This window comes from Cebidichthys violaceus, unplaced genomic scaffold, assembly GCF_023349555.1.
Source record: "Cebidichthys violaceus isolate CVI_PGR_0920_01 unplaced genomic scaffold, fCebVio1.0.p SCAF_96, whole genome shotgun sequence".
NCBI classification, from domain to species: Eukaryota; Metazoa; Chordata; class Actinopteri; order Perciformes; family Stichaeidae; genus Cebidichthys; species Cebidichthys violaceus.
The window spans coordinates 429,112-441,064 of record NW_027176982.1 but is presented as its reverse complement, the minus strand read 5'-3'; the positions used below and the strand labels follow the sequence as shown (position 1 = coordinate 441,064).

The 11,953-nt window shown below is 48.8% G+C and overlaps 1 protein-coding gene across 2 annotated transcripts in view; it reads left to right on the top strand.

Annotated features, from left to right (window-relative positions):
• Window positions 1–11,484, top strand: part of top2b (DNA topoisomerase II beta) — a 16,124-nt gene extending 4,640 nt beyond the window's left edge. The window contains exons 5-36 of one of the 2 annotated variants that reach the window (XM_068704577.1): window positions 410–555; window positions 668–765; window positions 1,710–1,922; window positions 2,042–2,215; window positions 2,309–2,410; window positions 2,505–2,642; window positions 2,988–3,126; window positions 3,265–3,422; window positions 3,692–3,817; window positions 3,904–4,014; window positions 4,136–4,241; window positions 4,350–4,459; window positions 4,908–5,000; window positions 5,093–5,207; window positions 5,318–5,439; window positions 5,525–5,673; window positions 5,771–6,002; window positions 6,103–6,237; window positions 6,394–6,594; window positions 6,689–6,884; window positions 7,076–7,167; window positions 7,261–7,416; window positions 7,519–7,602; window positions 7,689–7,886; window positions 7,986–8,124; window positions 8,217–8,378; window positions 8,498–8,705; window positions 8,935–9,020; window positions 9,601–9,696; window positions 9,908–10,036; window positions 10,147–10,232; window positions 10,973–11,484. In XM_068704577.1, the coding sequence (XP_068560678.1) occupies window positions 410–555; window positions 668–765; window positions 1,710–1,922; window positions 2,042–2,215; window positions 2,309–2,410; window positions 2,505–2,642; window positions 2,988–3,126; window positions 3,265–3,422; window positions 3,692–3,817; window positions 3,904–4,014; window positions 4,136–4,241; window positions 4,350–4,459; window positions 4,908–5,000; window positions 5,093–5,207; window positions 5,318–5,439; window positions 5,525–5,673; window positions 5,771–6,002; window positions 6,103–6,237; window positions 6,394–6,594; window positions 6,689–6,884; window positions 7,076–7,167; window positions 7,261–7,416; window positions 7,519–7,602; window positions 7,689–7,886; window positions 7,986–8,124; window positions 8,217–8,378; window positions 8,498–8,705; window positions 8,935–9,020; window positions 9,601–9,696; window positions 9,908–10,036; window positions 10,147–10,232; window positions 10,973–11,131 (4,459 nt within the window). In that variant the 3' untranslated portion in view covers window positions 11,132–11,484. Of the gene's footprint in view, window positions 1–409; window positions 556–667; window positions 766–1,709; window positions 1,923–2,041; window positions 2,216–2,308; window positions 2,411–2,504; window positions 2,643–2,987; window positions 3,127–3,264; window positions 3,423–3,691; window positions 3,818–3,903; window positions 4,015–4,135; window positions 4,242–4,349; window positions 4,460–4,907; window positions 5,001–5,092; window positions 5,208–5,317; window positions 5,440–5,524; window positions 5,674–5,770; window positions 6,003–6,102; window positions 6,238–6,393; window positions 6,595–6,688; window positions 6,885–7,075; window positions 7,168–7,260; window positions 7,417–7,518; window positions 7,603–7,688; window positions 7,887–7,985; window positions 8,125–8,216; window positions 8,379–8,497; window positions 8,706–8,934; window positions 9,021–9,600; window positions 9,697–9,904; window positions 10,037–10,146; window positions 10,233–10,972 lie in introns of both variants that reach the window. The other variant, XM_068704576.1, reaches the window with a different exon arrangement.
• The last annotated feature ends 469 nt before the right edge of the window (window positions 11,485–11,953 follow it).

Below are 11,953 nucleotides of genomic sequence, written 5' to 3'. Positions count from 1 at the left end.
TGTCTCTGCTCTCTCTGTCTCTCTTTCTGTCTCTCTTTCTGTCTCTGCTCTCTCTGTCTCTCTCTTTCTGTCTCTCTCTCTGTCTCTGCTCTCTCTCTCTCTGCTCTCTCTCTTTCTCTCTCTCTCTCTCTCTCTCTCTCTCTCTCTCTCTCTCTCTCTCTCTCTCTCTCTCTCTCTCTCTCACACACACACACACACACACTGGCATCTCAGTTAATCTCAAGCTTAACTGAAATATAAAATATTTTGTGTCTAACTAAAACTAAACTCTTATAACCTCGGTAGAGAACAACATCACGTACATTTCACGGTCTTTTCGGCCTTTTTGGACGGACATTTCTGCATGAATACATTTCAGAGCCCAGGTTCTGTAGCTCATCCCGCCCTTTTTCTATTCTGCCTCCGCCAGCGAGTCCAACACCGTCTCTATCTGGAACAACGGCAAAGGAATACCCGTGGTGGAGCACAAGGACGAGAAGATGTACGTCCCGGCTCTCATCTTCGGCCACCTGCTCACCTCCAGCAACTACGACGACGACGAGAAAAAGGTCACGGGTGAGCGGAGGCGTCTTCGTCGTCGGGGGGGGGGGGGGGCGAACGCCGCTAACCGCCGGTCTGCGTTTGCTAATTGCTGCGTTTTTTTTGTTTTTGTTTTGTTTGGCCGCAGGTGGACGGAACGGGTACGGAGCTAAACTCTGCAACATCTTCAGCACCAAGTTCACGGTAGAAACCGCCTGCAAGGAATACAGACACAGTTTCAAACAGGTGAGGAAACGTTTGAATCAAAGACGACGTGCGGCTCCTGTTGCTTCTCACAACGAGGATGCTTTCAATATTCCTTTTCTTGTTTTCATCGTCTCCTTCCTTCGTGTGTTTGCAGACGACAGTGATTCGTTTGTTGCAGATTTTTTTTAATGTAAAATCTTCGCGATCTTTGAAATACCTAATTGCTGTTTTTATAGGGTTTTGACATGTGGTCATATCTGAGGTAAGGGTGTGTGTGTATTATCACTCTCCGTGGGGTTGTGTGGGTATTAGGGTTAGGGTACCGAAAAACCGGTGCCAATATGGCCGGTTCCTATACAACCGGTTCCTACCGGACCGAAACGCAACGCAGATTTCGGTGCTTCCTTTCGGTGCCGAGGCAAATATGCTCATATTTCTGCAAAGGAATTGCTGAAGTTTATTTATATTTATTTAAGTATACTGTAAACTGTTGTTAACAGTTAATATATTGTTCATAGTTTGAAGTTAAAAAGTTTGAAGCTGTAGTTTGAAGCCAAGTGTTTTGTATTTATTTATATTTATAGTAAACTTCAAACAGTTAATATATTGTTCAATTTGAAGAAAACAAATTGCCTTGGCAATAAAAAAAAAAGCTTTTCTTTAATGTCGTCAATCGTCGTTTTGTGTGTTTTTTTTTTTTTTAAAGTATCGGTTCAGGCACCGTTGAGCACTGGTATCGTTTTAAAAGTATCGTTTTAGCACCGGTACCGGAAAAAAACCCAAACGATACCCATCCCTAGTGTTGGTAACCCATTGGTAAGTCACCGGGTGTTCGACATCACGGTTGTTTCCGGAGAAGAACTCGCTGCACTCGATACAGTAAAGGCGGGTAGAATAATGTAGAAGTGGATCTGGCAGAAGCCTGCTCTGTGTTTCTTTGCTTCAATGCTTTTTCTTTCTTTTGTTTTTTTTATCGTCCTCAGACGTGGCAGAACAACATGAGCAAGGCGTCTGAGCCCAAGATCAAGTTCTTCGACGGGGACGACTTCACCTGCGTGACGTTCCAGCCGGACCTGGCCAAGTTCCAGATGGAGAAACTGGACAAGGATATCGTAGCACTTCTCACCCGCAGAGCATATGATGTAGCCGGATCCTGCAGGGGGGTCAAAGTCACGCTGAACGGGAAGAAACTACCCGTGAGCGTCTTTCTCCGTCTCATCTTTTCCTTTTGTTGCACTGAAGTAGCTCTGAAGTTTTGTGTTTAGGGGTCAACTGATACGGGTTTTTTTTTTGTTCTTCTCTTCTGTCTCTAAAGGTGACCGGGTTCCGCAGCTACGTGGATCTGTACGTGAAGGACAAACTGGACGAGACGGGCGTCGCCCTGAAGGTGGTGAACGAGACGGTGAACGACCGCTGGGAGGTTTGCCTCACGCTGAGCGAGAAGGGCTTCCAGCAGATCGGCTTCGTCAACAGCATCGCCACCACCAAGGTGTCTGAACGGAGAGGGACCGGTCGAACGTAAACGTGGAGGCAGAGAGCAGGAATGGGTTTCTGACACGGAGGTGTGCTGCGTGTGTTTCAGGGGGGCAGACATGTCGACTATGTGGTGGACCAGATAGTGGCCAAACTTATTGAAGTGGTGAAGAAGAAGAACAAGGCTGGAGTGACCGTCAAACCCTTCCAGGTCAGCAGATGAGGGATTTGTTTTTTTTTAATACGGTGTTTTTTAACTCGAGGCGACTGTGTTGGAAACCTCTCCTCTCCTTTTTGTGCTCCAGGTGAAGAACCACATCTGGGTGTTTGTGAACGCACTGATCGAGAACCCCACCTTTGACTCCCAGACCAAGGAGAACATGACACTCCAGACCAAGAGCTTCGGGTCCAAGTGCCTTCTGTCAGACAAGTTCGTCAGAGCGGTAAGGACACTTCTCGTTCGCTGCTCACCTCCTCACACCCTCCTCACACCCTCCTCACCACCTCACACCCTTCTCACCTCCTCACCTCCTCCTCTCACCCTCCTCACCTCCTCACACCCTCCTCACCTCCTCACACCCTCCTCACCTCCTCACCTCCTCACACCCTCCTCACCTCCTCACACCCTCCTCACACCCTCCTCACCTCCTCCTCACACCCTCCTCACTTCCTCACACCCTCCTCACCTCCTCACACCCTCCTCACACCCTCCTCACCTCCTCAGACCCTCCTCACTTTTGGTCAGGTGTCAGTCGTGAAAGCATATTGTGTGTCTTCGTCTCTCACAGGCGACTAACTGCGGGATCGTTGAGAGCATTCTCAACTGGGTGAAGTTCAAAGCTCAGACGCAGCTCAATAAGAAGTGCTCGTCTGTGAAGTACAGCAAGATCAAAGGCATCCCCAAGCTGGACGACGCCAACGACGCCGGTGTGTTAACAACACTGTGATTTATTATTATCAATGCGTCTCCTTCAACGGTGTCACAAGGTGTCAGGAGGCATGAAATATACACAACAGTTGATGCGCGGTAAGTAGGTTGTTAACCCGTTTTTCCCCGTGTTGTAGGTGGCAAACACTCCGCCGAATGCACCCTCATCCTCACGGAGGGAGACTCGGCCAAGTCTCTGGCCGTCTCTGGACTCGGAGTCATCGGGCGCGATCGCTACGGAGTGTTCCCCCTGAGAGGGAAGATCCTGAACGTGCGAGAGGCGACGCACAAGCAGGTACGATACTATACTAAGCATCATTTACACGATTTGTAAAACCAAATAAAACGACATCCTCAGCATCCTAAACTGATGAACAGACAGCTGTTATTTCAGCAGTGGGACACTAGCACCCTAAGGAGATTCTAGCAGTGGGACACTCTGCGATCTAAGCTAGAGATGCTAATTTGTTAGCACTCGCTAACGTTTTTATCCAACGACCCAAAGAAGAAGAAAAAAATGGCCCTTTTTCGAAATGTGTTACATAAGCTTCATTCTTTCGACAGATCATGGAAAATGCCGAGATCAACAACATCATCAAAATCGTCGGCCTCCAATACAAGAAGAGCTACGAGGACCCGGAGTCGCTGAGGAGCCTTCGCTACGGCAAGATCATGATCATGACCGATCAGGTGCAGTAGAAGCTCGTCAACTACTCGCCGTAGGTTAGCGGCCGCTAAACCGGCGAGCTCTGAACATTTTCCTCGTCTGTTCCCAGGATCAAGACGGCTCCCACATCAAAGGTCTGCTCATCAACTTCTTCCACCACAACTGGCCGTCCCTACTGAGGCACACGTTCCTGGAGGAGTTCATCACGCCCATTGTCAAAGTAAGACACACACACACACACACACACACACACACACACAAACACACACACACAGATTATAACTATTAAAACACAATCCTACAGTAACGCTGAACCTCACCGATCCTTTTGTTGTGTGCAGGTAACCAAGAGCAAGCAGGAGTTGTCCTTCTACAGCATTCCAGAGTTCGATGAGTGGAAGAAAAACACGGAGAACTTTAAAACCTGGCATATAAAGTACTACAAAGGTTCGATACCCAAGTATTAAATATATCGATAGAAACTTTCGCAGATGTACGAAAACTAAAAAGTTCCTTCTGTTTGATTTATTAAAAGACGTTCCGTTTGTCTTCCAGGTTTGGGTACAAGTACGAGCAAAGAGGCGAAGGAATACTTCGCTGACATGGAGAAGCATCGCATCTCGTTCAGATACAGCGGCGCCGAGGACGACGCCGCCATCACCCTGGTCAGTCTAAAGCTGCACAGTTCTCTAAGCACCGCCCAAGAGGCTGCAGTCAAACACGCCCGCCGACTACGACTTCAGACATTTAGTAGAGCTGAATCAGCTCCGCTCTTGACTTTAGCTTTAGCCTTTCGTACTACTTATTGTGTTGCTTTGCCCCTGTGGCATCAGAGTGTAGATGACTCGTTCAAGGATACTACTCGATATTTGCCCAAATATTATGGACTAATTATGTCTAGGCCTGGGCCAATAGAGTACCAGAAACCTTTCTCGATACCTCAGCTTTTCAACAAAACAATAAAGGGTTCTCGGATGTTAAAATCATGATCTATACCAGAAGCTGTCTGATCGTATCATACGGATAGTGTACGAATGTAGCTCTTTAAACGCGTTATAAATATGACCTGACGTCTGTATTAAACGGAGGCCGACCGGCTGCCTTTTGCTGCAGGCCTTCAGCAAGAAGAAGACGGACGACCGCAAGGAGTGGCTGACTAACTTCATGGAGGACAGACGCCAGAGGAGGATGCACGGCCTGCCGGAGGTTTGTGGCTTTTGCTCAAAAAATTGCGCGTGTGTGTGTGTGTGTGTGTGTGTGTGTTGAATTGGATTTCATTCGTTTGTTTTTCTTCTCAGCAATACCTGTATGGAACTCAGGCCAGGCACCTCTCCTACAACGACTTCATCAACAAAGAGCTGATCCTGTTCTCCAACTCCGACAATGAGAGATCCATCCCGTCCTTGGTCGACGGTCTGTACATCCACCCCCACCTGTGCTTCAGCAGCGCCGACAGAAATGACTTCCTGTTCCTGGTCTTTTGCAGGAACGGTGATGTATTGATGGTGTGTGTGTGTTTCCAGGCTTGAAGCCAGGCCAGAGGAAGGTGCTGTTCACCTGCCTGAAGAGGAACGACAAGAGGGAAGTGAAGGTGGCACAGCTGGCCGGTTCGGTTGCAGAGATGTCTGCCTACCATCATGGAGAGGTACGGTCAAACTCAAATGTCCTCCAGACGCGTGACGCGGCGTCTTTAAAGTTTACCGAACCATTTCCCCGTCTGTCCCTTGTAGCAAGCTCTCATGATGACCATCGTAAACTTGGCGCAGAACTTTGTGGGCAGCAACAACGCGAACATCCTGCAGCCGCTGGGTCAGTTCGGCACCCGCATCAACGGAGGCAAAGACGCCGCCAGCCCTCGTTACATCTTCACCATGCTCAGGTGAAGCACACGTTGGGTTCTTTTTGTTTGCGTCTAAAGTGGAGATGAATTGATTTGAAATATATCGGTGGTCTCTCCCCCCCCCCCCTCCACACAGTCCTCTTGCCAAGCTGCTGTTCCCATCCGGGGATTCCAACCTGCTCAAGTTCCTGTACGACGACAACCAGAAGGTGGAGCCCGAGTGGTACATTCCCATCATTCCGATGGTGCTGGTCAACGGGGCGGAGGGCATCGGGACGGGCTGGGCGTGTAAGATCCCCAACTACGACCCCCGAGAGATCGTCAACAACATCTACCGCATGCTCAACCACCAGGACCCGCTGCCGATGGTACGCAAGTCCCAGAGACAAAACGAAATCTTTGTTTCGTCTGAAACGGTAGACCTAATCTCCCCCCCGTGTAACTTGTGGAACTTTTGTCCCCTAACAGCTTCCCCGGTACAAAAACTTCAAAGGGGTGATCCATGAACTTGGTCAGAACCAGTACCTGGTCAGTGGAGAGGTGTTGGTCATTGACAGGAACACCATCGAGATCACCGAGCTTCCCGTCCGGACATGGACACAGGTAACGGCTACGCTTCTTTTCTCTTCTTTTTCCACTTGAGATAAAAAAGTTACAAATCTATGTATGAAGAACCGGAGTATTTAATGACGTATATATATATATATATATATATACACCGATATATATATAACTGCGTTTGTTCCCTGTTGTGCGCAGGCGTACAAGGAGTCCGTGCTGGAGCCCATGCTGCAGGGCTCCGACAAAACACCGGCGCTCATCCACGATTATAAGGAATACCACACAGACGCGACGGTCAAGTTTGTGGTCCGCATGTCTGAGGAGAAACTGGCCCAGGCCGAGGCGGTCGGCCTCCACAAAGTCTTCAAGCTGCAGTCCAGCCTCACCTGCAACTCGATGGTGAACCGCCATTTTTAAATTCAACAATAAAGTGTGGTTTAAATCACGGAAAGTGTTTTTAAAATCAAGCGTTTTGAAACCCCTTGATCCTCAGGTGCTGTTCGACCACATGGGCTGTCTCAAGAGGTACGATTCGGTCCAAGACATCCTCCGGGAGTTCTACGAGCTCCGCCTGCACTACTACAAACTGAGGAAGGACTGGTTGCTGGGCAGCCTGGGAGCCGAGGCCGCCAAACTGAGCAACCAGGCTCGCTTCGTCCTGGAGAAGATCGAAGGGAAAGTTTCAATCGGTAAGAATGCTGATTTCAAATCACCCTCTTATGTGTGAGTGAGTGGTAGAGAGAAGTAGACTTCTATACAATCAAGGCTTCTTTCTGGACCCGGAGGAGTCGCCCCCCCCCCCCGGTGGCCGTTTGAGAGAATGCAAATTGAAGCCACTTCCACATTGGTGGTTCTAACCCCATGTTTTTAATCCCAACAGAGAACAAAACCAAACGCGAACTGATCCGCATGCTCGTCCAGAAAGGCTTCGAGTCCGATCCAGTGGTTGCCTGGTCCAAGTCTCAGGAAAAGGTACCGTTACAGCGGCTTTAAATACAACATTACGGTTGAAAGAAGAAGAAAAAAAGCAGCATTTATATTATATTTCTTTTCTCTTATTAACAGGCTCAGGAAGAAGATTACCGCGACGGGAACGAGAGCGACGGCTCGGTGGACTCGGGCTCCTCGTCGGGGCCGAACTTCAACTACATCCTCAACATGCCTCTGTGGTGCCTGTCTAAAGAGAAGGTGGACGACCTGCTCAAACAGAGGGACCACAAGGTACCGTCCATCATTGAGTCAACACGTGCATTTGTCGTATTTTAGATGTTACAAAGTTAGTTGAAGTGTTGATTAACAGAGTGAGTGTGTGCTGACGTGCAGAGGGCAGAGCTGAACGATCTCCAGAAGAAACTCCCGGAGGACCTGTGGAAGGAGGACTTGGCCGTGTTCATCGAGGAACTGGATGTAGGTTTTTGCACGGCGTGAATGCGTTCGTCGTTCGGTGTTTAGAACGTCATATAACCAAAGACCTGCTGTGTTCCGTCTGCCAGAAAGTGGAGCAGCAGGAGCGAGAGGACCTGAGTTTGGGCAAGGCCATCAAACTGGTGAAGGGGAAGGTGGGCAAACCTAAAGCGAAGAAGCTGAACCTGGAGGAGACCCTGCCCTCGCCGTTCGGCCGCAGGGTGGAGCCCCCGACTCAGGCGATCCGGTCCGACGCCGCCAAGAAGCTGTCGGCCAGGAAGAAGAAGGTAAACGACCGCCGACGTGACGCCCACAAATAGACGAGCGACACAACCGGGGGATCCGGAGGGCGGTCGGTTACAGGTTGTGTGTGTTTTCTCCCTCAGAGCGACATAGATCCCGCGCTGAAGTTGGAGTTTGAGGAGGACGGTTTGGGCGGCGAGGGAGGAGCAACGGGAGCGACGGGAGAAGGCGCCGTAACCAAACCAAAAGCCCCGCGAGTCAAGAGAGAGAAGAAGGAGCCCGGTCAGTACTGAACCTCAGCGGTTCCGCCCCCGAGCGGGAATAATACCGACCGTCAACAAAACGGTGTCATGACGGTGTTTACTGTGCTGCAGGAGCTCCCAGAGTGAGGAAGACTCCGGCGCCCAAAGGCACCCCCGTCAAGAAGGTGAAGAAGAGGAACCCCTGGTCCGAGGACGACTCCAAGTCGGACAGCGACGTGGAGGACAGTCAGCCCGTCATCATCCCCAGAGAGACCAAGTCCCAGAGGGCGTCGGGTAAGTTTGAGCCGAATGTCTTTCATTTACACCCACTTCATTCGGCCTCGAGCGTCTGAAGGCTCTCGATTGACGACTAAAACCGCGCGGCGGGACTCTCTGCTCTTTTTGTCTTTCAGCTTCCAAGCCAAAATACACGTTTGACTTCTCGGAGGAAGAGGAGGAGGCGGACGAAGAGGAGAACGGCGGCGACGACGTGGCTTCTTCTTCTCCCGTGAGGTCATTCAAAGACGACTTCCCGTCCTCCGAGACCAAGGAGCGCTACGGCGACGACGAGGAGGACGACGACGCGGAAGACTCCTACTTGGCTCCCAAACAAACGACCACGTAAGATTTGAACCGGCAGCCCGGAGCTCGTCTGTCGTCTGAGGCGATTATCACCTCGCCATGTCTCAAACACACCTGTTGTCGCACGTCCGTCCCTTCTCTCTCCCCCCCCCCCCCCCCCCCCTCATTTCCTGTCTTGTCTTCCATCTAATAAAGGCGAAAAAAAAGCCCGAAAAAAAATATGTAGCAGAGAAAAAATGCTGAGTACACTGTTTCTGCTTCTCTGAAGGTCTGCTGCACCTGCAGCTAAAAAGAAAGAGACAACCAGCATCTTCTCGTCCAAGTCCGCCTTCTCTGAAAAAAGCAATGACAGCGGTGAGTATCAGCTCGGTGTCGGCGTGGAGTCAAACCTCCGTCAGCTTGTGGTTATGTTATGCAATGTAGGGTCATGTGATTGTTTTTTTGGTACTAGTTAGGGCTTCCATGTCATGATAACAAGGGGCCACCTGCTCACCGGGAGTCAAACTAACATCCATACACAACATTTGGGGCGTTTTTTTTTTAAGCGTCTCGCCCAAAGGATCCACGTCGTCATGGAGCAGCGGAGCCCCGGGGGGGGGGATCGAACCGCCGATCCTCCGATTGAAGGACGACTCTGCTCCACCGCCGAGCCATAGTCGCCTCGTAGTCGAATAGATAAACTATAATAATAAAGTGTAAAAATGCTCTGACCACTGCGGACGTTTTGTCTCTGGGTCAGTTAGATCCTGTTCTGTGAGAAGTTCTCTGTCTTCATCTGAACAGAAGACACTTAAAAAAAGAGAGAGAGAGAGAGAGAACTGTAGCGTAAGAAACACAACGAGTCCTGAAGCTCCGTTTTGAAGGGTGTCCTCCTCTCCATGCTGGAGTGATCCGTACACAGAGAGCAGCGGGTCAGCCTGTGTTTGTCTCGTAGATGGGTCCAAGTCCAACAGCGACGACGACGTCGGCCCCAGGTTCTCCACTTACTCCAGCAGCTCTGCGTTCGACAAGCTGTCGCCGGCGAAGAAAGGTAAATGACTCACTGCGTTCAACAGAGGGCGCTCTTGATGCAGCAAACGTCTCACAGACGGGAGCGTCATTGAGACGGACTCTGTGGATTCACCTCATCAAAGCGTGATTATTACCGGTGGTAGAACGTGATCCACAGCGGTGAGATAACTCGCCGCGCGTAAAGCAGTGTGTAACGTCAGCGTTTTCTTTCTTAAATCGATGTGTAGCAGCTAAGAAGCCCTCCGACGCAGCTCCCAAACCTAAGAAGCCACCGGCGCCAAAGGCAAAGAAACCCGATAAATCCATCTGGGACTCCGACTCCGACACCGGGTCCAAGAAGCCGGCGTCGGCTCTTAAAGGTACAGCACGGATCCTGTGTGTGTTTTTTTCGCCTACAGAAATAAAATGTAAATGCGGTGTTCAAAGCTGACGGTTGAACGCTTCGGCCCCACTTTCTGTGGACTTGCAGGTAAAGGCAGAGGGAGGAAGAGGAAGGGCTCGGCCTCCGAAGATGAGTACAGTCCGATGAAGAAAGCTGCGAAACCGGTCGCCAGAGTGAGTATTCACTATTATTAGATGTGAAACACCTATAGTGTACTTCACTGGTAGTACTTGTAGCCCCATGTATCTTAGACGCCAACGTATGTTTTGCAGTTTCAGTGCAGCAATAACTATTATTATTATGGAGCTAAATCCAGGTCAAAAGTTTTGATCGTTTGAAAAAATAATTTGAACCTGAAAGTTCAAGTTGTGGTCTTGAACATTGACACAATACAGCAATTTATTCAAAATAAAAATAAGTGAATGAAAAGGGTTGAATCATAATTCTCGTGTTGCCCAGGTTACCTGAAGGCAACGTTGTTGAGGAAGGTCCTCAGCCTTCTTTGTGACGCTGTCACTCATGATGACACGCCCCTCTCAGTTGAAGCCACGCCCCCCCCCCCCACGCTAGATCAGGGTCAAAAGTCTGACCTGAAAAAAAAACCGATCTGAAACCGAAAAATTTTTTTTATCTGAAAATATAAAATCTGAAACTGAAAAGTACAAGACCTCAAATATCAAAATATATATGAAAGTGAAAAATGAAAAAAATAAATGTATTAAAAAAAATTCCAGAACTGAATCAAAATTATATTCAACCCAAAAAAACGTTTCATTCACTTATTTTTATTTTGAATAAATTGCTGTATTTTTCAATGTTCAAGACCACAACTTGAACTTTCAGGTTCAAAAAACGTTTGACCTGGATTTAGCTCCATATATTATTATTCTTATAATTATTATTATTATTGCAGAAACCTCAGAAACCGCCGTCGGACGACGAGGACGACGACAGCGTCGGCGCGATGGGCGCCGCGTCCCGCGACCGGCCGGGCCGGGCCAAGAAGGAGGTGAAGTACTTCGTGGAGTCCGACAACGCGGAGGAAGACGACGACGACGACATGTTCGACTGAAGCGGCCCACTTCAAAAACAACAACAACAACAACAACAACAACAACACTCTCGCATCATGTGGAAGTCTCCTCCCCCTTTTCTGTGTTCCCACAGACCTTTTGTACATTTCCTCTTTCGTTTTCCTCTCATTAATGGTGACGTTCAATGATTTTTATCGTGTCGGTGTTTTACACTTTTTATTATGACATATACAGGTTTCTTTTTTTATTGCCCATTTGAAAAAAAATGTTCTGTATTCGTCCGAAAGCGGCTTTTAGAAGTTTAGAACGCTGTGCTTTAGCACATTTTAACTGTCAAAAAATACGATGTAACTTTTTGAACATGAAGTTGAAAGTAAACAATGAAAATATCCGTGGGTTTCTCGGCCCGGGTCTGGTTCTTTCACGACTGAGCAGCAGCACACGTATAGAAGCACTGATAATATCAGGGTATGGACGCACAACACCAGTGTTTTAAAATAAATATATTTTATTACTTTGCCAGGACAGTTCATGGTAAAGTTTAACAGTATATGAACATAAAAAGCATATGTTAATGTACAAACAAAGACAATATTCAAAATGGAGAGCTGAAACAGACGGTAAGCTCCAAAGGATCGACTTTCACTCTCGCGACCCCCCCATCATGTTTCATATCAACACGAATATACAACACTGCATTATGATTGGTGGTGAGGTTCTCTTGACACCGATGGAGGGGGGGAGGGGGGGGGGGGGGACAGTTTGTGATGCCTAGCAGGAAACACCTCCAGGACGGAGACAACAACAGAGCTGCCCACGGTGGATGATTGACACTTGAGGTTCATGTCGCGAGCCGTTCT